Source organism: Schistocerca cancellata, chromosome 5 (genome assembly GCF_023864275.1).
Source record: "Schistocerca cancellata isolate TAMUIC-IGC-003103 chromosome 5, iqSchCanc2.1, whole genome shotgun sequence".
Lineage (NCBI taxonomy): Eukaryota > Metazoa > Arthropoda > Insecta > Orthoptera > Acrididae > Schistocerca > Schistocerca cancellata.
The window spans coordinates 175,430,397-175,455,553 of record NC_064630.1 but is presented as its reverse complement, the minus strand read 5'-3'; the positions used below and the strand labels follow the sequence as shown (position 1 = coordinate 175,455,553).

The following is a 25,157-nucleotide window of genomic DNA, read 5'->3' as shown; positions in this document are numbered from 1 at the left end:
TTTTAGTGGAACGACTTAATATAATTCCTAACAGAGATATTTGCACAAATATTTGTGACACGTGAGTATTTTAAATTAATTCAGGGAAAAAAATGTTGGTGCCTCCTGGTCAGTCAAGGATAATTACTACCGGTTATGAAAGGTGCACGGCACATGCCAATGCGGAATGCATTAGTTGCAAAAATACATTACGAGAAAAACATAAATAAAAATGTAAACAACTGGAAAGCTTAATCGCAAAAAAATAGAGATGCAAAAATTAAAGTTTACAAATTGTCCACTACAAAACACAAATAGCAACTTAAGGCAAAATATCAACAGCGACATGCAAATACATGGTTCACTACTTTCCTGAGAATAGTATTTATTAAATAAGAGTGTGGTCGAGCAAGCAGTGCGGTAACCTAGGAAGCTACGACTCGTCGCCGCGGTCAAAGTAGAGGGACACGATGCTGTGCTTCTTGCAGAAGGCCCACCACCAGCGGAAGCCCGCCAGCCCCGTGAACTTGAACTCGGGGTCCCTGGCGCGCCTCAGCTTCTCTACGAACGCTAGAATGGACTTGAGCGACTTTTTCGTCCTACGGTTGTACGGCTGTATGGAGATCTCGCAACAGAACTCCAGCACCGCGTTCTCCTCTACCGCCGTCAAGCCGGCCTCCTCCAACACCACCATCCTTTTAGACTTCCCCAGAATATTATCATAGAGCGTCCCTTTGGGAATGCCATAGCGGGACGACGCCTGGGTGAATCGCATCTTCTGCGACACTACCGCCTGAATAGCTTCCTTCAGTTGCGCCTGCGTCCAGGTGGGGGCTTTCAGTTTCATGTAGGCGGAGCAATCTAAGGAATACAGAAAACAAAAACACACATCTCTAAATCTACTAGCTAGGGCAAAACAAAACAAAAAGAAAACAACAACAAACAAACAACAACAAAACACAAATAAAAACTCAAGCAGCATTCGCCATAAGTGAGCACTAAACTTACTGCAAAGGCATCCACGTTTGCAAATATGCGTGTCCTAGCAGTGTCAAATCGTACACTGAACCCAAATTTGGGAAAATGCTCTACCAGTGTTAGAGAATTTACCAGCGAAAGGCAAAGGCTCAGAGTTCAAGTCTCGGCCCGATACACAGTTTTAATCTACTACGAAGTTTCATATCGGCGCACACTCCGCTGTAGAGAGAAAACTTCAGTCTGTAAACATCCCCCAGGTTGTGGCTAAGTCAAAGCTCCGCAATAAACTTTCTTTCAGGAGTGCTAGTCCCACAAGTTTCGCAGGAGAACTTCTGTGAAATTTGGAAGCTAGCAAATGAGGTAATGGCTTAGGTAAAGCTGTGACGAAAGGTCGTGAGTTGTGCTTGGGTAACTCAGTTGGTACGCCACTTTCCCGCGAAAGGTAAAGGTCCCGAGCTCGAGTCTCAGTCCGGCACACAGTCTTAATAATCTGATACGTATCAGTGCACATTCCGCTGCAGAGTGAAAATTTCATTCTGGTATTGCGCACTGTTTGAAGTTGACTTAGTTGTTGCACATGCTGACTCTCAATGAAGACGCCATTCTGTAGTGTCTGCACATCACTGTCTAGACTGGGTAAAAAAATCCCTTCAAATCTCCACAACCGAAATTCTAGGGGATTTTAATCCAGGGATCGGGGATAACAAGAAAGTAGGGGCATACCGCACTAATCCCGTGATCCTGATGAGTCTGGATCACTTATTCACGCAACTGTGTGTGAATCACATCTGTAGTCTTTGCTAACAAAACACATCATCCAGAAAGGTAGGCAAAAAGTTAATGAGAAAACCTTGATACTGGCCCCATTTAATCTCTGTAGTACAAGTATGCCTCTAACGCCAAGACTGCCTGCCCAAACACTTAATCAGAAACGGTCCCGATGCCCTCTTCCTCCAATTGCGTACAGCCTTTCATTAGCCCACACACACTGATTTTGAAAATTCACAACACCAACTCTTCTGGAACCTGCCTTGTCGGTAAATAAAATCTTAGATTTTTCAGTCCTCCTAATAAACTGGCTGCAACAGTAACAGAAACGTCAGTAGTTTTATCAAGTCATGAAGCGGCACATACCCAGAATAATAAAACAGAAATGGACTAAACCGTGAAAGCATAAGCACGTATAAAACCGTGTAAGCAAACGACGGATCTAGAATGCACTTTGAAAAGAGCTACTGACAGAAATTCAGTCTGCCTCGTGGTCATAGGACCTAGATGCGCTGAAGATGGTACAGCAGTTACTCGCGAAGTACCGCCCAAAACAACAGGTTGACAGACACCGCCTTCCACGCTGCTAACCGTCGAACGCAGCTTCCCGGATTTTCATCCACTAAAAGTAATACGTCTCAGGCTAACCGAGGCCTTTCGGAGTTTAACTATTGGGAGGCTAGGCCTAACAGGTTATCTGATGACACTGCTTGTGTATGTGTTTCACCTACTGCCATTTCCTAAACCGCAGCAGAAAATCATTGCCAACGCATATAACTTGTCTATCGCTGACATGTGGTGGTAAAGTGAAAAAATAGTATGTAATTGAAGGCGGATGATGGAGAAAGGGAAGGGAAGGGAAGGGAAGGGAAGGGAAGGGAAGGGAAGGGAAGGGAAGGGAAGGAACTTACGAAATCAGCAGCATCGGGACTTAATGCGGAATCAGCGGTGGCGAGTGAAAATGTGGGGCGGACCGGCACTCGAACTCAGGATCTCCTGCTTTACTAGGCAGTCGCGTTAACCAGTGCGTCACCTGTACACAGGGTGTATCGCAAGTGCGCGGACTATCTCGGTACGCTTCCCACCTAGCGCCGCCTATCCGCAAATGCCGCCCGTGTCCTCCATGCTCGCTAATTCTAGATTCCCGCTGGACGTCGGACGTAAATGTGCATTCGCACTGAAAATTTTGGATTAATTGCCCATCGTAGTGAATCAGTTACTCATATAATTGAAAGAAACAGTAGTGAAACATTTACAAACAAACAGCACACGAACAATAAACATGAACGTACAGCCTTTTCTGTAGGTGGGTAGGACAGCACGATCGTACACAAGAATTGCGAGTAACTTATTTGTACAGTAAGACTCGCACGACTAAAGCAATAGCACAAGACACCCTGAGCCACATAACGATTTTGGATTACTTAATGCTCATACTAATATGTATCTATAGTACTGAGAGACAGAAAGACATCAAAACACTGTTGACCCACAATCAAGCGTAAGCCCCTCCTATGAAGAAGTGTTGCGATCTGAGTTTGCAAACCCATTTTCATTCGACTGGCTTTTCTTGTTTAAAAGAGCTTACCACCTCTCGAAACATTCGATATCTTTTATGCTCACAACATTTAGCATCAACATGAAGAGAAAGCCGTGGAGAACAAACTAGGGGAGAGCTGAAGCGTCCGTGAGGGGGGGGGGGGGGGGGGGACGAGGTCGGGTGCCTACAGGCGCCGCCACAGCATCGCGGGCCAGCTGCTCTCGGAACGGCGAGCCCACGAGTAGCTTGCGCCGCGGCCCACTCGAGTCGGCGCCGTTGCGACACCTGCAGCGCTTTCGACGCCGCGAAAGAAGACATACTAGTATCTCACGGGCGACTGAGCGGCCTCTGAAAATCGAGAACCCACAAGGTCCACAGTGTTCTTCCTCCCAACCAAGTATAGCTACTTCAACATACTGGCGTGCTGGGCACATGGCTACGTTAATTTGCCTGCGGTGTTCTTCGCATTTTGTTGGCGGGCTACTAGACAGTAAAAGTTTCGAGCTAGGCTACAAAAACTAAAGAATATTAGCAAAACGGTAAATGTCACATCCAAAAAGTATTATACTACAGCGTTACACACACTCGCATTCACACACACAATCCACGCATGCAAGTGTCTAACTGAAAGATTTTTTTTAAGCGTGCGGAAGTTCGAAACAAACTGCAGTACACAATAAGAAGTAAGACTAGTCTCACGTACCTGTTACATAAGTTTCGTTAGTTTAAGCAGCCGAAATACAATGCGGAACAAAACGCAACGAGGAATCATTTTGCAGCGCCTGGAGATGCAGAGCATCAACGCGAGACATAGTAACGGCTCAGTTTTAGGGAGAATTTTAGCCTTCGTCGGAAAGGAAGAACGGTCCAAATACGGAAACACACTGGAACGGTTAATTATCATTTAAAAAAGGAGCACTGTCTCTATTTTAATAACTGAGCTTACTTTATTAATTAATGTTTATGTAACTAGTCTGAAAATGGTTTCATCAATAAATAATCATGTTTGTGATATGCGTTAGTGGTGTGAACATACGCAAATTCGATATAATTACAGCAAGAAAGTTACGGAAGAAAATTTAGGAACAGTGCGCATAATACAATCTGAGAAGATCAGCAAATCAGCGTCACAAAATTTAGGTTCATAAGTGCGTAAAGGAAAATGCCAACAACGAAGATGCTCGGTAAGAAACAATGCCACAATACATCGAAGGGAAAATCAGAAACAAATAAGGGTAAGTAAGACGAGAATTTCGAAACAAGATTTAATGTCGCTCTTTCAAGCAACGACAAAATATCAGAAGTAAACAGAGGAAAAAAGTAAGAGAACAAAGTAATCAATACCGAAAATACATATTTACTATGATGATGACTGAATACGCAATGCAAAAATGAATGCAAGTAATAGGAGGCATTGAACTGTAAGTAAATTGTCCTTCTGTGACTGAAGCACCACTATATCGTGTAGCAGAAAGGCGCAGTTCACACATATTCCTGAGCACGTCGCACACAGTTATCGGTGACCGGGGTCTGCAGGAGAAGGTAGAGGCGGCCCTACTTTGGGAGGCAGGTGGGGTGGTGAGGTGGAGAGCGTGTAGCGGCGAGGGCGAGGGCGAGGCGACCCCTCGGACGCCACTTACCGGCAATGGACGACGTGGAGGCGCCGAGCCAGGCGTGAGAAGACTCCAGCAGCTTCGCCTGCAACAGAGAAGCACGCAGTTAGTCGAGTGCCGCGCGCGCCGCCAGCTTCTGGTGCAGATACCTCACTCACTCGCGTCATCGCGTCTCAAAACATACGAGTTAGGGAACACAGTAAACACAAGCGCCTACACAAACCTCTTAACTTGCTAACGTCCACTTCTCGATGTCTGTGAGAAGTTCGGTAGGTTTCGGAGACACCAGAAAGACCTGAGCGCTATAATCCCACTGGACGTCCAGAAAATTCATCGGCCAAAATGGGTTATGCTCAGAGATTACGCTTCCAGAGTATAACGATTTTTCACCCTTGAGAATACGGGAGAGCCTCATACATAATCCGGTTAAATGGTATTGTTTACATCAAATTTACGTTACTGGATGTACACTTGGGTGACAAAAGCCATGTGACAGCGATATGCACATATAAGGGTACATATGGCGGTAGTATTGCGTACACAAGGTATAAAACGGCGGTGCACTGGCGGAGCTGTCATTTGTACTCCGGTGAGCCCGTGAAACGGTTTCTGACATGATTAGGGCCGCACGTCGCGAATTACCAGACTTTGAACGCGGAATGGTAGCTGGAGCTACACGCATGGAACACTCCATTTCGTAAATCGTGGGGGATTCAGTATTGCGATATCCACAGTGTGAAGAGTGTGCGGAGAATACCAAATATTAGGTATTATCTCCCACCACGGGCAACGCAGTGGACCGTGCCCTTCACTTACCAGCCGAGAGCAGTGATGTTTCCACAGACTTGTCAGAGCTAATAGAGCAACACTGCGTCAAATACCCGCAGAAATCATGTGGACCGTACGAAGAACGTATCCGTTAGGACAACGTCACGAAATTTGGGGTTAAGGGGCTACGGAAGCAGACTACCTACTCGAGTACCTTTGCTAACAGCACGACATTGCTCGCAGCGCCTCTCCTCGGATCATGACCATATCGGTTGGACCCTAGACGACTGGATAACCGTGGCCTGGTCAGATGAGTAAGTATGGCGTAGACCCCACGAAGCCATGAACCCAAGATGTAAACAGGCACTGTGCAAGCAGATGGTGGCTCGGTAATGGTGTGGGCTGTGTTTACATGGAATGGATTGGCTCTTCTGGTCCAAAAGAACCGATCATTGACTGGAAATGTTTATGTTTGGCTACTTGGACTGCATGTTCACAATCAACGATGTTTTGTCACCGGTCCATCGCGATTGGGTTGAAGTACATTCCGGACGATTCTAGAGGCTTATTTGGCCACCCAGGGCGCCCGACATGAATCCCATTTATGGAACATATTCCAGAAGTCAGTTCGTGGACAACATCCTGCACCGATAAGACTTTCGCAATTACGAACGGCTATAGAGGCAGTAAGGCTCGAGATTTCTGCAAGGAACTCCCACCGACTTGAATCCATGCAAGTCCAGTTGCTGCACTACGCCGAGCAAAAATAAGTCCTACACGATATTATCAGGTATCCCATGACTTTTGTCACCTCAGTGTATTTTTTGGCACGTCTCTGGGCAGTATCTTAAGATTGGACAAGTAATGCTGCAATCGATACTCTTTGCAGATACGCAACGTTCCTGCTTGAGCAGTAGAGGCTACGTACGCTTACGTGTTACATGCTTATGGAAAATTCGTTTCTCGGTTTCTTCCACTTTTTCGTGTTCTTGTAAACGCGTGAAAAACTGCTCAACTGCATGAATACTAGGCGCTGTTTTATCCGACAGAGTTTGTCGACTGGAACATTCCATTATAGATTACAATAAAACGTTACTAACAACTAATACATTTTTCTTTCACACATCACAGCGACGCATAGCAAATTTCTAAATCATTCCAAAATTATTTACTTATTACTTGCGTCAGGTTACAATATTCTATCGGTGCACTAGGCGCCATCTTTTGTGACAAGAGAAACCGTCGGTTCTGAAATAAAAGGTACGCACATTTGCCTTACGTTCAAGCTGTGTCCACCACAGGAACGCAATCACTCCGTGTATCTTTTATTCGTCGGTGGCATATAATTATGGTTGTTTATTTCACATACTGGTACCATTTCATGGCATTAGAGAGTTCTTGAGACATGTTTCAGGTATAACAGTTAATGTCATGGTGCTTCACCCTTAGACAGGATACTCAATTTCAAAAATCACGAAGTCAAAAATGAAATATTGTCTCGAAAGCTTCTTTCCAAAAGTAAAGGGTCTTCCTTCACACCTATGCTGACGCGTTAAAGCGTGGAAAATTTTTACTGAGCGTAAGCCGTTATTCGGAATTAACTGGAAGCACAGTTTGACAGAACAAGTGTCTTCTCCGGCGGTCGCAGAGAATGGATAGGCAGGCCGGAGGCAGCGGAATGTGCCGACAGTTCCCGTAAGCAGGTGGTCCCTCACCTCGCAGCCGCCTGGTGGGATCACCCCTAATTCTGATTCATCGTCTGCGCGCCGACCGGATTACTTTCGCCTGCTAAGATTGATTCACGGCCGCGGGCTTCGAAGCGCGTTAATTGGGCCGACCCGAGCTGCCCTTCAGTCTCAGCCCTCGGCCCTACTGATACGTGTTCGCCTCTGGTGTTCCCTTTTCCCCAATTACAGCGGCGCCGTAATCCGAGATCCGCAACACGCAGCTGGCTGGTGGCGCTCGACGAAATTTTTTTTTCTCTAAATTCGAGACAAGCAGGCGGAAAATTTGTGACACTGCGACAATGGGGCAGTTAATATAGCCTCTTGGGTGGCTCGCTTGTTGTAAAAGTAAACCGGTCAGGGCTAAGAGTTATAGCGGTTATGCCGTTGTTTATATAAACTGGTTATTTAGACGTCACACGTATCTGCTAGGACGATGATTAACTAGAGTGCCACTTTTTTCTGTGAAGCTTTCTGAGATTGAGTACTAGCGCTTAACCTACGCGTCTGAAGAAGTTAGGACTACGACACACACGATACAGTAAACTGGTCTGACAACTGACTCTTGCATGGAAGCACAAGAAAGTGTGACCCTCTTTATGCACGCCTCTAAGTCTTAAATTCGATGCTCAAATCTGAATTCAATACGGGAAGACCATTTATATAAACGTGCTAAAAACCAGAACAGAAACTTCAGGTAAGTTAGTTTAAGTAGAGTGTAAGTCTAGGGACCGATGACCTTAGCAGTTTGGTCCATTAGGAATTGACACACATTTGAACATTTTTTTGAGAAACTTCAGGACAAATACTGAAGGAAATATGAAATTTTACTTTCGTCCACTATCAAGACTGTCTCCTTAATGGGCAACTCAATACGATAGAGCCCAAAATATTTTGCACAAAGAAGAAACCGGTGGTAGTGCTGTAGATGTTACTACAGTGGTCTTATATTCGGCAGGATGGGTTCAAATCGTCATCCAGATATCCAGAGTTAAGTTTCCCGTGGTTACCCTCACAGGATTAACTGGATCGTTTCTTTGGAAAGAACTCTACCAACTTTCTTGCCCATCCTTCAACAACTGGAAATTATGCTTTAAGGACAAGTTATAGCAAGTCCCCATTCCTTCCTTTTCTAACATATTGATCTGATTCGTCATTAAAGTGTAATGGCCATTCCATTTGTGTAAAAGATAACAATTTGATATTACCGACAGTAGACTCTACAAAATTCCACGAACTGGAAACTAGTCTACTACTTTTACAGGCGTGTTTGCGTTCCTTGTTGCACCTTTTTCACCTTGTAAGTAGGCTGTTTAGGTTTTCTTATTGGTAACGCCACGTAGCGCTCTGTATGAAAATCACTGGCTGTGCTGTGTGCAGTCTGTGGCTAGTTTGCATTGTTGTCTGCCATTGTAGTGTTGGGCAGCTGGATGTGAAAAGCGCGTAGCGTTGCGCAGTTGGAGGTGAGCCACCAGCAGTGGTGGATATGGGGAGAGAAATGGCGGAGTTTTGAAATGTGTAAGACTGGATGTCATGAACTGCTATATATATTATGACTACTAAGTTTGAATCTTTTATTTAGCTGGCAGTAGTGGCGCTCGCTGTATTGCAGTAGTTCGAGTAACGAAGATTTTTGGTGAGGTACGTGATTTGTGAAAGGTATATAGGTTAATGTTAGTCAGGGCCATTCTTTTGTAGGGATTTTTGAAAGTCAGATTGCGTTGCGCTAAAAATATTGTGTGTCAGTTTAAGCACAGTCATGTATCAGCAACCGTAGTAGTTGAGCGCCTCAGAGAGAACCTGCAGAACGTCGTGAAGAAGTTTCGTGATCATACTATTGTAATAGGGGGAGACTTCAATCTACCAGGTATAGAATGGGATAGTCACACAATCAGAACTGGAGCCAGGGACAGAGACTCTTGTGACATTATCCTGACTGCCTTGTCCGAGAATTACTTCGAGCAGATAGTTAGAGAACCAACTCGTGAAGCTAACGTTTTAGACCTCATAGCAACAAATAGACCGGAACTTTTCGACTCCGTGAATATAGAAGAGGGTATCAGTGATCATAAGTCAGTGGTTGCATCAATGACTACAAGTGTAATAAGAAATGCCAAGAAAGGAAGGAAAATATATTTGCTTAACAAGAGTGATAGGGCACAAATCGCAGAATATCTGAAAGCCCACCATCAAACGTTCATTTCTGAGGAAGAGGATGTGGAACAAAAATGGAAAAAATTCAGAAACATCGTCCAGTACGCCTTAGATAAGTTCGTACCGACTAAGGTCCAAAGCGAGGGGAAAGATCCACCGTGGTATAACAATCATGTACGAAAGGTACTACGGAAACAAAGAAAGCTTCATCATAGGTTTAAGAGTAGTCGAATCATAGCTGATAAGGAAAAGCTGAACGAAGCGAAAAAGAGCGTAAAGAGAGCAATGAGAGAAGCATTCAACGAATTCGAACATAAAACATTGGCAAACAATCTAAACAAGAACCCTAAAAAGTTTTGGTCATATGTAAAATCGGTAAGCGGATCTAAATCCCCTATTCAGTCACTCGTTGACCACGATGGCACCGAAACAGAGGACGACCGAAGAAAGGCAGAAATACTGAATTCAGTGTTCCGAAACTGTTTCACTGCGGAAAATCGTAACACGGTCCCTGACTTCAGCCGTCGCACGGACGCCAAAATGGAAAATATTGAAATAAACGATATCGGAATTGAAAAACAACTGCTATCACTTAGTAGCGGAAAAGCATCCGGACCAGACGAGATACCCTTAAGATTCTACAGTGATTATGCTAAAGAACTTGCCCCCTTTCTATCAGCAATTTATCGTAGATCGCTGGAAGAACGTAAAGTACCTAGCGACTGGAAGAAAGCGCAGGTCGTTCCCATTTTCAAGAAGGGTCATAAATCAGATGCGAATAATTATAGGCCTATTTCGCTTACGTCAATCTGTTGTAGAATAATGGAACATGTTTTGTGTTCTCGTATTATGACGTTCTTAGATAATACAAATCTCCTTCATCATAACCAACATGGATTCCGCAAACAGAGATCATGTGAAACTCAGCTCGCCCTATTTGCCCAAGAAATTCACAGTGCCGTAGACACTGGCGAGCAGATTGATGCCGTATTCCTGGACTTCAGGAAGGCATTTGATACGGTTCCGCACTTACGTTTAGTGAAAAAAATACGAGCTTACGGAATATCGGACCAGGTTTGTGATTGGATTCAGGATTTCCTAGAAGAAAGAACACAACATGTCATTCTTAACGGTTCAAAATCTGCAGATGTAGAGGTAATTTCGGGAGTACCGCAAGGAAGCGTGATAGGACCTTTATTGTTTACAATATACATAAATGACTTAGTTGACAACATCGGTAGCTCCGTGAGGCTATTTGCAGATGACACGGTTGTCTACAAGAAAGTAGCAACATCAGAAGACTCGTACGTACTCCAGGAAGACCTGCAAAGGATTAATGCATGGTGCGACAGCTGGCAGCTTTCCCTAAACGTAGATAAATGTAATATAATGCGCATACATAGGGGCAGAAATCCATTCCAGTACGATTATGCCATAGGTGGTAAATCATTGGAAGCGGTAACGACCGTAAAATACTTAGGAGTTACTATCCGGAGCGATCTGAAGTGGAATGATCACATAAAACAAATAGTGGGAAAAGCAGGCGCCAGGTTGAGATTCATAGGAAGAATTCTAAGAAAATGTGACTCATCGACGAAAGAAGTAGCTTACAAAACGCTTGTTCGTCCGATTCTTGAGTATTGCTCATCAGTATGGGACCCTTACCAGGTTGGATTAATAGAAGAGATAGACATGATCCAGCGAAAAGCAGCGCGATTCGTCATGGGGACATTTAGTCAGCGCGAGAGCGTTACGGAGATGCTGAACAAGCTCCAGTGGCGGACACTTCAAGAAAGGCGTTACGCAATACGGAGAGGTTTATTATCGAAATTACGAGAGAGCACATTCCGGGAAGAGATGGGCAACATATTACTACCGCCCACATATATCTCGCGTAATGATCACAACGAAAAGATCCGAGAAATTAGAGCAAATACGGAGACTTACAAGCAGTCGTTCTTCCCACGCACAATTCGTGAATGGAACAGGGAAGGGGGGATCAGATAGTGGTACAATAAGTTCCCTCCGCCACACACCGTAAGGTGGCTCGCGGAGTATAGATGTAGATGTAGATGTATAATTTTTCTAAGGGGACGTTTCAACCTGACTGTTGAAGAGAAGACGCTGTGAACTGGTTGCCTAACTCTCAATATATTTACTTTAAAAGTTGGGTAATTTTCCAAACCTTACAAGACTGAGACATTTTCATTACAGGAAGCACTTCTTTCCTATCATAACGAATGGCCGCAGCTTGAAGATATACAATTAATGAACTCCTTTAAGCCAAACACTTGCAGAACAGTGATAGATCAGTATCTATCTTGTGCCATAACGAATGCACACGTTTAACGTCCTCTATGATTGTCGTCATTCTCGACATATAAGGAGACCAAGTTTGTCCTAGTGGAACCGCACCGGTCCGCGACATAATAATTATTATAATATGTAAATCGGCAGGCGGTACAGCGGGCGGAAATCCTGTGGTTATCGAAAGAGCGCCTTTTGTGTGGTAACGTGCGGACCCCGAATTACACCTAAGTACTAACATTACACTGACTGAATAAATTGAGATAAAAATTGAGGAAGTTGTTCAATGGCCGGATCCAATTCGAGTTCTCCGTGTGGAACTAGACGCGGGAGCGGGACTTGGTGGCGCGAGGCGTCGAACAAAAGCTTATTTTAATGCACAGCGCTTGAACGCCACGGTTTGTACAGGCAACTGCGAGGACAAGCAGACAGCGGGAAGCGAATTATTATCATGGTAGGCACGTTAAAAACGAAAAGTACTGGGTCTGTTGTCTTCGTAGAGCGGATAATGTTTAATAATCGGACAGCGCTGTTGTCAGATATTACATCGTAGATACTTAATCTCTTCTTAAAATAAATAACATTGCCCAGTTAACCATACCATCGACACAACTATTATCAGGTGGTTGACCGTATGCTAACCTTCCTGGGAAGATGAGACTACGAGTATTAGTTAACGAACAGTTGCATAGGGGAAACGACCAGGCTTCTGCGACATAAGACTATTCGGTAAATGCGCGATATTTTCTGTTAAGTGACAGAGCTGCATTAAGACTGCTTCTGTGCGCGTGGGCAGAGTTAGGATGCGACGGCTAACAGAATATTATAGCTGTTTATGGAAAGTTACAGCAAGGTACAATATTGGCCTCTCGACTTCTTGGACAAGTTACACGCCACGGCGATAAATTTGCAAAATCCAGGCGTTCCTAAAAGTGGTTCAAGGCAGAAATCCCCTTCAATGTGATCATGAAGGGCGCTACTGCTCCACGTGACAACGGTTTCATCAGGAGATCTACCATACTTCTCACGTCACAATATAATTAAGGTAATTTGGTTCGGCGACAAAGGAAAATGAGTTTCTGACAGTTACATTTATAAAGGTAAGGTACCGGATGTTTATAATTAAAGTGCAGCTACTCACAGAGGTCCAACATGTGCTGTACTTATGGAATGGCACCGAAACTTGGTAGATATTCTAATGCGTTAACGCGGAAAGTATTTAAGCCGAAAAAAATTTTTTGGCCACCAGATGCAAGTCGCGCTGTGCAGCACCTCGTCGGCTTATCCGGTGCTCATATTGAACAAGCTGTAGGCTATACGCTGTGGTTAAAAATAAAATCAACATTATGCCCTTCTCGCTTTTTGTCCTTTTCTGTCCACGTCCTGTTCCTAATCCATCATATACGGAAACATTTTCATACGTCTTTCTTGCATTCACAGCGACATGTTTGCACCTGATGGCCAAAATTGCAACTTTTTTCCCAGCGTAAAGCGGTTCCGCATTAGAATATCTACCAAGTTTCGCTGCCATGCAATAATTACAGCCCACACAGGAACTCTGTGAGTAGTTGGACTTTAATTATTATCATCAGGTACCACAAAAACACAGCGCTTCTCGTTTTCATGCGCGACATAATCAGATAAATAGTTACTTATTGTCATATTTTCCACAAGCAATGGAAAAGAAATATGCCATGTCCCTTTCTAAGGAATTATCCCGGTATCTGCGGTAACTGATTTTTGGTAGCTATGGAAAACTTAAACCTGGATAGATAGATGCGGACCTGAACCAAACTTCTCCCAGAAGTTAGTGTCTTCCCAAGCACTGCGTAACATTCAGTGAGTACGTGTAAACTGTTGGTCGCTAGACACACTTTATCACTTATACATTTATTTCTACCACACACAAATACGCCTCGCAAAAATATGGGTTTTGAGTTGGAAATTTGTGAAGTTCCTATGGGACCTAACTGCTGAGGTCATCGGTCCGTAGGTTTACACACTACTTAATCTAACTTAAACTAACTTACGCTAAGGACAACACACACACACCCATGCCCGAGGGAGGACTCAAACCTCCGACGTGGACAAGGCGCCCTTGGACCGCGCGGCTAACCCGCGTGGCTGGGTTTTGAGACTGAACGTGTAATCAAGGAGAAGAACAGTTTACCTCAAATTACGCAGTAAGCGAGTGTCGAGATATGAATATATTCCTACAGTAGGAAGGATGGAAGATCAGAGATTAACGCTCATTCACGACCAAGCTATTAGATACGGAACACAATCTAGGATCGGACTACGGTGGGGAGGGAAATCGACCATGCCCTTTCCAAGGAAACCAATTAATCCCAAACTTTATTCACTGGTAGGATACTGTGAAAATGCAATCAGTATACAAAAGAAATTGCTTACGAAACACTCTTGTACCCATCCTAGAATACTGCCCAAGTGCGTGAGACCCCTACCAAATAGGACTCCCAGGGGTTATTGAACGCACAGAAAGAAGGACAGCACGTATGGTCGCAGGTTCGTTTGACCCATGGCAGAGTCTTACGGAGATGCTGAAAAGCTTGAACAAGCAGATCTTTAAGAGTAACGTTAACTATCCGGCGAAAGCATACTTCCGCAGTTTCAAGAACCAAAAACCTCGGAATATGCTGCAGCCCCGCACTTATCGCTCCCGCACGTATGGCGAATATAAGATTAGACTAATTACAGCGCGTACATTCTTTCCGCGATCCATGCGTGAATAAAATGGGAAGAGGCCCTAATAACTGGCAGAGTGGGGCGTATCCTCTGAGACGTATTTCTCAAAGGGAACTGTTATTCGTGTATTCAAGAGCAACACAGATTGTGAGCAGTGATGAAGGTCGGATGACTTAATAGAGTGGGCAGTGTCGCATATATCACAAAGATTGCCTGTTTCTGCATTCGAACGATGATAGCCCTCATTCAAGTTGAGAGCTAAGAGAAATAGGATTATCCAGAGAAATATCTCGGGATTTAAAAAGGATTATCGAGAACGTAGTACCATTATCGTATCCCAAATAATGCCGGCCCGAGTAATCATCCTGAATAAAACTGTTTAGTCGAAAGCGTTTGAGAAATTAAAAGATCACCTGGAGTCTACAGTACATATGAAATATGGAAGCTCTTAATACCACTCTGCAGTACAAAATATTCGGGAATGGTAGGCAAAACGTTGACGATTACAAAATGGAAACGGCTGTATGTTCCGAACGCTTCACGCAGGTTCGTACAAGGAGATGCCGTACTCGTAATTGTGCAGTACATCTGCCAGTGATGCTAACGTGTGTACAGATTAATTTCTAGCTGTGGAAACTTCACGAAGCGCCTAGATATTCTCTGAATTTCACAGCCGAATGTAGCTGTAATAACCTCAAGAAATGAAAAGGGAAAATGATATTACTGAATGCTTAGAGACCTTCATAGGTACTTGAGACTATTTTGGCAGTCATCTAGTATATTTAGCTCCTCAAAACTTGAGAAGAGTATCTCTCCTCGTCGTTGAAAATTTTTATGGGCCAGTAGCAACTTGAAATGAAAGGGCGTTCTGCAGTTTAGCAGCTACGGCAGGAGGCAGAAGTTTTGTGGCACATCCACCGTTCAAAAATAAACGGAAAGTCCATTTCGCGTATCGATCTCGCGATAATATTTCTTTCTCACCACTGTTCACTCATCTTCTTCGACTTCATAGCGGAGATATTGCGCGTAAGAGAGCTACGAAAAACGGGCAAATTATACTAGCAACCAGTTTGTTGAAAGTAAGCGAATCTTGGCATTATCTACTTTAGTCCATGTTGAGAACTCTTACATTCATGCAGTGTTCTTCTCAATTTCTTGCATTATGTAGGAGTGAGCAAAATTTTGATATGTGACAACGAAATAATGATGTGAATAATTTTGCGTTCTTCCGAGAAATACGTATACTCAAGATTTTAATGGGGTATAAATGTCAGGACGATCAACATTCCCTGAATGAAAAATGCAAATCGTTAAGCCTTAACACTGGAAATTTCGAGTGTAAAGGCGATGTATCTTTCTTTTAGTATTCTCGGAAAAAAATGGCGGTGTCTATGATATATCGCGCTGGCCATTTCCTGTTTTCTGACATTACAGCGCAATTTAAATGGGTTTAAATTGTCGTATTAAACTGAAATCCTCCCCCGTAATCTAACGCAGTTGTCATGTTGTAGATTAAAGTGGATTTTCTTCTGTTAATCTTACTACAGACTACAGGGTGTACATAAGGTCCGCGAACACTTTCACTTATTTATTGCACAATAACTAAACAGTTTACAGATTTCATACATATTGCATTTAGAAGAGAAACTCTGAAAGTTTTTTTTTAATTTTTTTTATTAACATTCGATATGCGAACCATGAGTGACCCGACAGACGACAATACGATAATCAAATTCTTTACAAATCCGTCCCAGCATAGCATCGTCGACTGTGGCAGCCGCTTCCCGTATTCTCTCCCGGAACTCTGCTACATGGCGTGGTAGAGGCGGTACATACACCAGATCTTAAATGTCTCTCCACAGAAAAAAGTCGCACAGAGTGAGATCTGGTGATTGGGGAGGCCATTTCATGAAACGGCTGTCCCCTTCTGTAGCACGGCCGGTCCATCGATGCGGCAGCTCCGTGTTCAGGTACCCACGAACTTCACGATGAAAATGGGATGGAGGCCCATCCTGCTGAAAGATGAACGGAGAGTCCGACTGCATTTGAGGCATCAGCCATTGCTGCAACATGTCCGAGTAGGAACATCCAGTGACAGTGCTCTTGGCGAAGAAAAATGGCCCGTATAGTTTTCGACGTGACAAGGCACAAAAAACATTTACCTTTGAGGAATAACACTCAAATTCAAAGCATTCGTGTGGATGCTTTGTATCCCAGATTCGACAATTATGCCTGTTCACTTTCCCATTAGTGTGAAAAGTGGCTTCGTCGCTAAAATTTAAGCGATCAACAATGCCATTCCCATCCTCATTCAGTTGTTGCAACTGCGAAGAAAACTCAAAACGCTTGTCTTCGTCGTCGTCATTGAGCTTCTGCACTATCTTCAATCTGAATGGTTTCATAGACAGCTTCTGTCGCAGGACTTTCCACACTCTCACTGGAGCCATTTAGAGTTCATGGGATGCACGAAGCACCGATTTCTTTGGACTCCTTATGTCTCGTACAAGCTCCACATTCACCTCACTCACACTGGGACGTCCGCTTCTCTTCGCCGGGCACAAGCAACCGTAACGAATTTGTTGTGCCTGTGGTAAATGGCCTTCCTTGTTGGTGGCTTCTTACCGTACTTGGTTTTAAACATTCATTGAACAGCTTTAGCACACATGTTTTTGTCAACTCCAACACACAAAACGCTCGCTCCGCACCTGAACTCGACATGTTTGCGACTAGCGCTGACTATCAGCAAATTACCAAACTACACTTTGCGGTATACATTGAGCCGTGTGGCTCGATCAGCGATATCCCCGCCGCCCTTATGGATCATCTTCCGATGGTGTGTGCAGAGCGCGCGGTGGCGCCACCTACCGGGCCGATCGGGGAGCGAGGATTTTGCTTTGGGACGCCGAGCACTAACCCCCCCGTTTGGGAAGTCGGGCGGACAGTTACAGGCGCCGTATAAGGCGGCAGGAAGGGCCGTGGTTTAAGAATGTTTAAATCTTGAAGTAACTTGCTGTCATCTAAATGGTAATTTTAAAAATGTGTTGATGGTTTTATTTGTTATTTGTCTTGTTTAAATATGCCAAATAAATGTTCAGTGCAACTGTCCATGGTGATTGCCTGATGTGTCACTTGGTCCAGTCCTACCACCCCACAGCCTGTTGTGCTGAACTTGTGTCGTTGTGTAAAAGTTGAATTCCATGCTGTGCTTACATATCATACATGGAAAAAAAAAAGAAAAAAAACACTTTCAGGGTTTCTCTTCAAAATTATATATGTATGATATACCTGTACAATGTTTGGTTCTTGTGCAATAAATAATTTAAAGTGTTCCCGAACTTTATGTATACCCTGTATTACTGTAGCTTGTATAATATGACCGACGGAGGGGTGCAGTGGTAACACACTGAGTTCGCATTCGGGAGGACGGTAGTTCGAATCCCTGACCGACTATCGAGATTTAGTTACTCGGTGGTTTCCCGTAATAGTCAAACAGGAGGCTGTTCCTGTGAAAAGTGCCCAGTCGATTTCACAGCTTGTGCGCCGTCTCATTCTCTCTCAGTCACGGAACGTTAAATCCCAATGCTTTTTATTAGTGCCGCTACGTCACGCCTTCAACGATTTACATGGCATGCCACACTCAAGATTTTTATTTAGTTGTTTGTATTCACGTGGCATAGTTGTTAAATGCACTGCCTCAGCGGACTGCAGCTCACAGCCCTACTGAGCTACCAGACTAAATTTTCTCGCAGTGTATCTAAAATCATTTGAATTCTGGGACGACAGCTTCGTCTAATCGTAAGGCCGAGGCCCCGTGACTTTCTGAGGTGGACAAGTGATAGAATTGCAGCGTGGAGAACAATCACCTCGTGACAAGATCGAAGCAACTAAATATAGGTCGGAAACGAACCGTTGTGGAGCTACAACACTGAAACGACAGCCAATCAGAGACAAGTGCTCAGAGTCTGTGCCGTAGGCGAACGCGTGAGGGTGTATCTAGCACGGCAATGCTGCTACTCTGCTGTGCTGTGGTTGTCGTGCTTCGCTGTACTTGTCGCAATATCAGGTTCATTCATACACTCTGTACATTAGGAAAAATAAAAACATTTGGCCTTTAGATTTTGCCTGTAACCACACTGTATTTTTCAGTACCACATGTTGACTTACGTTAATAACTTTAACAAATTAAGAGAAGTACAGAACTTTTAGCGTAGCTGATTTAATAGTCAAGTAATCAGTAGTTCTGCATTCAGGCTGATGGGGTTGCAAAGGTAAACGTCACACATAGGCAAGGAATGACTTTCGTGCTCATACGACGCGTTTCGGAATTTATCCATCATCGGATATCCAGGACCGACTGATACACATAGGTACAGCGATTCCAGATGTGTGTAACACAAACATTCGCAGACGCTATATCTGGGAACAGCAATCGCGCTTGGATATCAGATGACTGATAAATTCTGAAACGCCTCATATGAGCAATAAAGTCGTTCCTTGCGTGATGGTTGACTTTCACCACCGCAACACAGACTGAATGCAGAATTACTGATCATTATAATGTTTGTCGCCTGCCTCCTGCCTGACTTAATACCACATTTATATTAATGGTCAAGCTGTACCCACTGAACGTCACAGAAAACTAGCAGCTAACGTAGCGAACTGTGGATAGGACTTTGAAGTTTACTTAGCGAAGGCTGTTCAGCTGAAATCATTATCTTAGCTAATTTAAGCAGTGAAAGCAGTTTTTAGCACAGCAAATATTAGCGGGGGAATGTAAATTTAAATGCACACACTCCCATCCGACTAGTCCCTGACTGGCTGTTGTTTTATGGCCGTAGTGCCAGAGTGGAGCCGGCCGGTATGGCCAAGCGGTTCTAGGCGCTTCAGTCTAGAACCGCGGGACCGCTACGCTCGCAGGTTCGAATCCTGCCTCGGGCATCGATGTGTGTGATGTCCTTAGGTTAGTTAGGTTTAAGTAGTTCTAAGTTCTAGGGGCCTGATGATTTCAGATGTTAAGTCCCCTAGTGCTCAGAGCCATTTGAACCATCCACAGTGGTGTATATGTGGCCTGTGAATAGTTTCGACCGATTCGGCGTCCCCTACCCTGCTCTGGTGTTATCATCAGGTGGTTTTCCTCCACCAACCATAAGCGGAACACAGAAGGATACGAAATGTTTGAAGATTTTCGAAATAGTGTTTGGAAATCAGGATTCCCAAGCGACGTGAATTTCTTTAGCATAGAAAATGGCATACGCTTAGCTATCACTGCGAAGTTCTAGTACCTTGCGAGGCGTTTCCCGCACGTGTTCCGTTGCACTCGAGTCGCAGACGGAGAGACAGCATTCACGGTGCTGACCCTCGGAAGTCGGCTCGCCGTCCAAGGCGAGGCGGGGCGAGGCGGCTGGTGTTTTCTTAATGTTTGTGTTATTGCAGGCGCGGTGGTAGCCGTTGTTTTAAATGTGGGCCCTCCCTCCCCCTCCCTTCCCCTCTTGTTATTGTACGCGTCGCGGGGCGGCCCGTGCCGGCGAGCGCGGGTGGGCAGCGCCCCGGAACTGGCTAGCTTCGCGCGTTTAATAAATAAACACGCCGGCCGCCGGCCAGGGGCGGACGTCGTCCCGCCGCTCGTCACACCAGCCTTGCGACGCAGCCCTTCTGTTTTAATTTCTGCTCTGCCCACACCTAACTAAACCGTCTTCCACGTGCTGCCCGTTTACACTCGCCCTCGAGGTGTGCAAATGTCTGATTTAGATAAGATCCTTCTATACGGGCCGTCTCAATTCATATGTCCTCCGAAGTGTAGGGGTAAAGCTGAGTTGTATACAGTGTGCCCCATGGGTTCAGCCACTTGGGCAATGGCCGGCCGCTGTGGCCGGGTCGTTCTAGGCGCTTCAGTCTGGAACTGCGCGACCGCTACGGTCGCAGGTTCGAATCCTGCCTCGGGCATGGATGTGTGTGCTGTCCTTAGGTAAGTTAGGTTTAATTAGTTCTAAGTTCTAGGGGACTGATGGTCTCAGATGTCAAGTCCTATGGTGCTCAGAGCCATTTGAACCATTTGAACTTGGGCAATGCCCACGAGGGGAAGCCGTGTTATGGGCGTCAAAGTCGTGATATCCACCGTGTCACGCGCGAAGCGAGTTTAATAATTCCTGACTGCGAGTTTCAATGCATGCGAGTTCTCGATAGGACACGACAAAGGCAAGATATTTCATAGGTACCATTTCAATTACACACTGATCTCCCGTAAGTCCTAAACACAAACCGGAGCATTCGCAAAGTGGGACGTCACAAGTTCGTTGCGAGGCCTGTATTTCTCGTGGGCCGCGTTTTCAGGGATATAATAGGAATGATCATCGAAGTAACAGAGTCCTGTACACATGCCCTCTAACATGCATACCTTAAGAGCTATGAACACCGTTCATCTTCGATTGTGAAAACAATCTCTTCTACTGCAAGCTCTGTGCTTTCCATATTTTGGAGGTGGTAGCGTGGACGAAAACAAGAAACAAAAGTCCACTATGCGTGTCCTGTAATTTGCATTCCTTAAGAGGTATGAGCACATGTTCAGTGGAAGTGATGTGTTTCACAATAGCGAAGATGAACACGTGCTCAAAGCTCTTAAGGTATGCATTTTAGAGTCCATGTCAAGCAGACTTTTTTATTTCGACTGATCGTTCCTATCATGTTGCTGAACAATGACCATCCCTGCTGGACTGCAGAAGACCGTCGCTTGGTGCAGGAATTCGAAGTTGACCCTCAAAATAAAATAACGTAACGTATTGCGAGTAAATAGGCAGAAATAGTCTTTACCGTACGCATACACGATTGCCGGCACTGTCACTGGAAACATCTACATTTATTAAATATCTGTGAGTATTCTACGGAACAATTAAACGCGGAACGCCCACAAAAAACTAATCGTAGGAAAGGCAGACGCCAAACACAGATTCATCAGAAGAATCCTCGGCAAGTTCAGTCCATCCACGGTGGAGGCAGCTCACAAAATTGGTGTACGAGTATTGCTCTTCGGTCTGGAACCCTTACCAGATAGAACTGTGAGGATAACATCCAAAAAAGAGCAGCGCGTTTCTTGGCAGGTTGATTTGGTAAGCGCGTGTCGTGGAAATGCTATAGTGGCAGACGCTACGAGGGAGGCGTTGTGCATCACAGTGTGGTTTACTGTGAAGAGGGCGGTACGTTCCTACACCAATCAGCCAATATACTGCTTTCCTACGAAAATATCACGGAGGTAAAATCAGAGAGATTCGAGCTTACACAGAGTCCTACCAACAAGCGTTCTTCTCGCGCACCGTAGGCGACTAGCAAAGGAGAAGGTGGAAGCGACAGTGGCACACGAACACAAACCACCCTCCGCCACAAAAAAAAAAAAAAAAAAAAAAAAAAAAAAAAAAAAAAAAAAAAAAAATAGGTTCAAATGGCTCTGAGCAATTTGGAACTTAACATCTGAGGTCATCAGTCCCCTAGAACTTAGAACTACTTAAACCTAACTAACATAAGGACATCACACACATCCAAGCCCGAGGGAGGATCCGAACCTGCGACCGTAGCAGTCGCGCGGTTCCGGACTGAAAACGCTCGCCCACAGCGGCCGGCTTCCGACACAACCCAAAAGGGTGCTTTGAAGTAACAAGCTTAGTTATAGTCCTGTTGTAGGAATACCGAGAGAACTGGCGCACAGGTTAGTACAGTGAACTCTTATCCAGGGGAATTGGGCTCAAATCCCTAACCGACTCTCCAGCTTCAGGTTTTCCGTGATTTCCCTTAAAACTGATTGAGACCAATTGTGACTCGCCGGTATCAGTCAAACGATACTACTTTTTTGTATTGTTTTGAGAAATGTATTGTTTTGAGAAATGCACAATTTTACATTTCTTAATATTTAAACCGCTCTCTCTCGTCGTTAAATAAACAACTACTGCGGTGGGGCTACAAGCCCCAATGCACAAGTTCGAAAGGCAGGGCAAGAGCTACAGCTCTTCCCATAAATATGGCGCTAAAAGACTGCCGCAATGGGCGATCCCTCTGAAAGTCGATGTCAGAGAAATTCGGTGAAACTAACTAGCCAGGCTGGCGCCGTCTTGGCGCCGGGCGAAGCAGCGGGGGCGGGGGCGGGGGAGGCGGCCACGCCCGCCCCTCGCCGCGCAGCGCCGGTTTAATCAACCGCCAGATCGGCCCGCGGGCCGGAATTATAAACAGCCCCCGGTAGCCGCAATCAGCCCTCTCGAGTGTAGCTCAAACTCGCCGCCCACGGCTCGCCTCGGTTCGAACCCGCGACTGCAAACTCGGCGCAGGTCACCGCTCGCTTTCGATCCGCCAAAACCGTTCCACAATTGCTAAATACCACAGTATCAAAAAATTATCTGTCTTTAAATTGTGTGACCGTACTAAATCAAGTGTGCTACTTTGTGTTCATCGCGCAAGACGCCATTAAGTTCAACCTCGATTTTTCCAGCTGTTTTGATTTACTACGAGACTGAGTAAAGGGATATTTCTAATCCATTCGTTCAATGGGAACATTAAGCTTGGCTGTCCTCTCCAAAGTTTTGGAGATGGGATGGTTTTCGATCAAATCAGTTGGTCTTATGATCTCTGCCTGTCACTTATTCCTTCTTTAACCTCTGACAATGATTTGTATATTGGAAAAAGAATGGAAGTGGCGCCGTGGTTCGGAGTCCACGTTTTACTGTAGGTCCCTCCATAGGCGGCGTCTGTGTGTGTGTTCGTTGTTGTGGTTTAGGGACGCTCAACGGCAAGGTTATCAGCGCCTTTGCGAAAATTGTTAGAAATGAATATGGTTAAAACGTCGAAAATGTGATAAAAGTAAGAGGCAATCTGGCATAAAATTGCACTCACTCTTCGAGTCTCACTCACGGTCGCCCACACAATCACACTGCCTCCGATCCTGTACGATAGCGTTAAAATGGTCAGACGATCTAAAATTGATAATTAAAATACAAGTAAGACAAGAGGAAAACTAAAATAGTTACACAGTGATATGTGGCTGGCTGATCACGCACACAAAACGCGAAGCGAGCGACTGACATAACACATTAAAAACTCCTTCCTACAATTTCAGGGGAACAAACAAGAACTTTGAAAGTCGTATCTCATTCATTTCATTATCATTTGCAATAAACAGTAGATCTGTAGATAAATTAGCTGCTGCTCTCTTGTATGAATAAAAAACACAGTCAACTAAAAGATTGTGCACTGTGATGCGTGCATCAGAAGCACCACACACTGGAGGGTCCTCTCGCCGAAGCAAGAAGCCGTACATCATAGAGCTGTGTCCAACGCGAAGACGGATAAGAAGGACCTCATTCCGTCTGCGTGGCTGGAAGGAGGTACGCTATGGCTGAATTAGACGCAGCTTACTTTCTGCCGTTTCCAGTCACTCTCCTTCCTTATCTACGCATGGCTCTGTGCCTTAACAGTGAGGTGAAAGCAAGTGTGGGGATGGCACAATGAACTATCTGAATATTAAGAGATGCCTCCTTGGCTGCTACAGCCGCCATTTCGTTTCCTTAACATTTATGTGCCCTGGTATCCAGCGCGAAGACACTTCCTGCCCCAGTCTTTGTAAACGAAGAAGGACGTCCTGGATATTCTCTGCTAAACGCACTCAAGGGGGAATTCAGCAGTCGCAACACATCTTTTCTGTTCCAGTGCCATCAAGATAGGGCACAATTCAACATCGAACACGGTGAAGTATTGGAGTAACCGAATCTTGAGGACACGATCAGTGCAAACAGCGTAGTAGTTCAGAGAATCACCCTACTTAAAACCAGTCGTAAATACAGCTAGATAGGTGTGGTACTCATTTAAAACGTCGTAAAATACAGGTCCCCGTTTACTGACTGGATAAACCAATTAAACGGTCAGAACACACCTAGTGAAGCAATGCTGTATTCAGAACAAGCCTCGAACTGTGAACAGTTTAACTTAAATGTATATCCACATATCTGAGCCATCTGTTCGTAAAACACCTGTCATAGACGCAAAAAAATTTCCTCTCAGTATACGGGTAACTTGTGCGGGTTCCATGTGACCTCCACTTTGGCCCTGAAAAATATTTATCGTCTCCTAGCTGTTAACGTCAATCGAAACGTACATCTCGACAAACTCATACTATATGTTCAAATAACTTAAAATTGGAATCGCTGGAAGGAGAGATTTTTCTCCCGAAACACGTGGGTAAAGTGAGACCCAGTTTCGAGATTAACCGTGCATAATACGACTGCTTCCGTTATACTATGAAGCGCAATAGAAACTGGTATAGGCATACCTATTCAAGTACAGATATATGTAAACAGGTAGAATACGGCGCTGCGGTCAGCAACGCCTATATAAGACAACAAGTGTCTGGCGCAGTTGTTAGATCGGGTACTGCTGTTACAATGACAGGTCATCAAGATTTGGTACAAATGGCTCTGAGCACTATGCGACTTAACTTCTGAGGTCATTAGTCGCCTAGAACTTAGAACTAATTAAACCTAACTAACCTAAGGACATTACACACATCCATGCCCGAGGCAGGATTCGAACCTGCAACCGTAAAGGTCGCTCGGCTCCAGACTGTAGCGCCTAGAACCGCACGGCCAC

The 25,157-nt window shown here is 44.8% G+C and overlaps 1 protein-coding gene across 7 annotated transcripts in view; it reads right to left on the bottom strand.

The window, feature by feature from the left end:
* The window catches only part of LOC126189035 (protein bric-a-brac 1-like), a 1,796,149-nt gene that overhangs the window by 116,511 nt on the left and 1,654,481 nt on the right, over positions 1–25,157 (bottom strand). For all 7 annotated transcript variants that reach the window (XM_049930881.1, XM_049930880.1, XM_049930879.1 and 4 more), the window contains one exon: positions 4,906–4,963. In XM_049930881.1, coding sequence (XP_049786838.1) covers positions 4,906–4,963 — 58 coding nt within the window. The remainder of the gene's footprint in view (positions 1–4,905; positions 4,964–25,157) is intronic.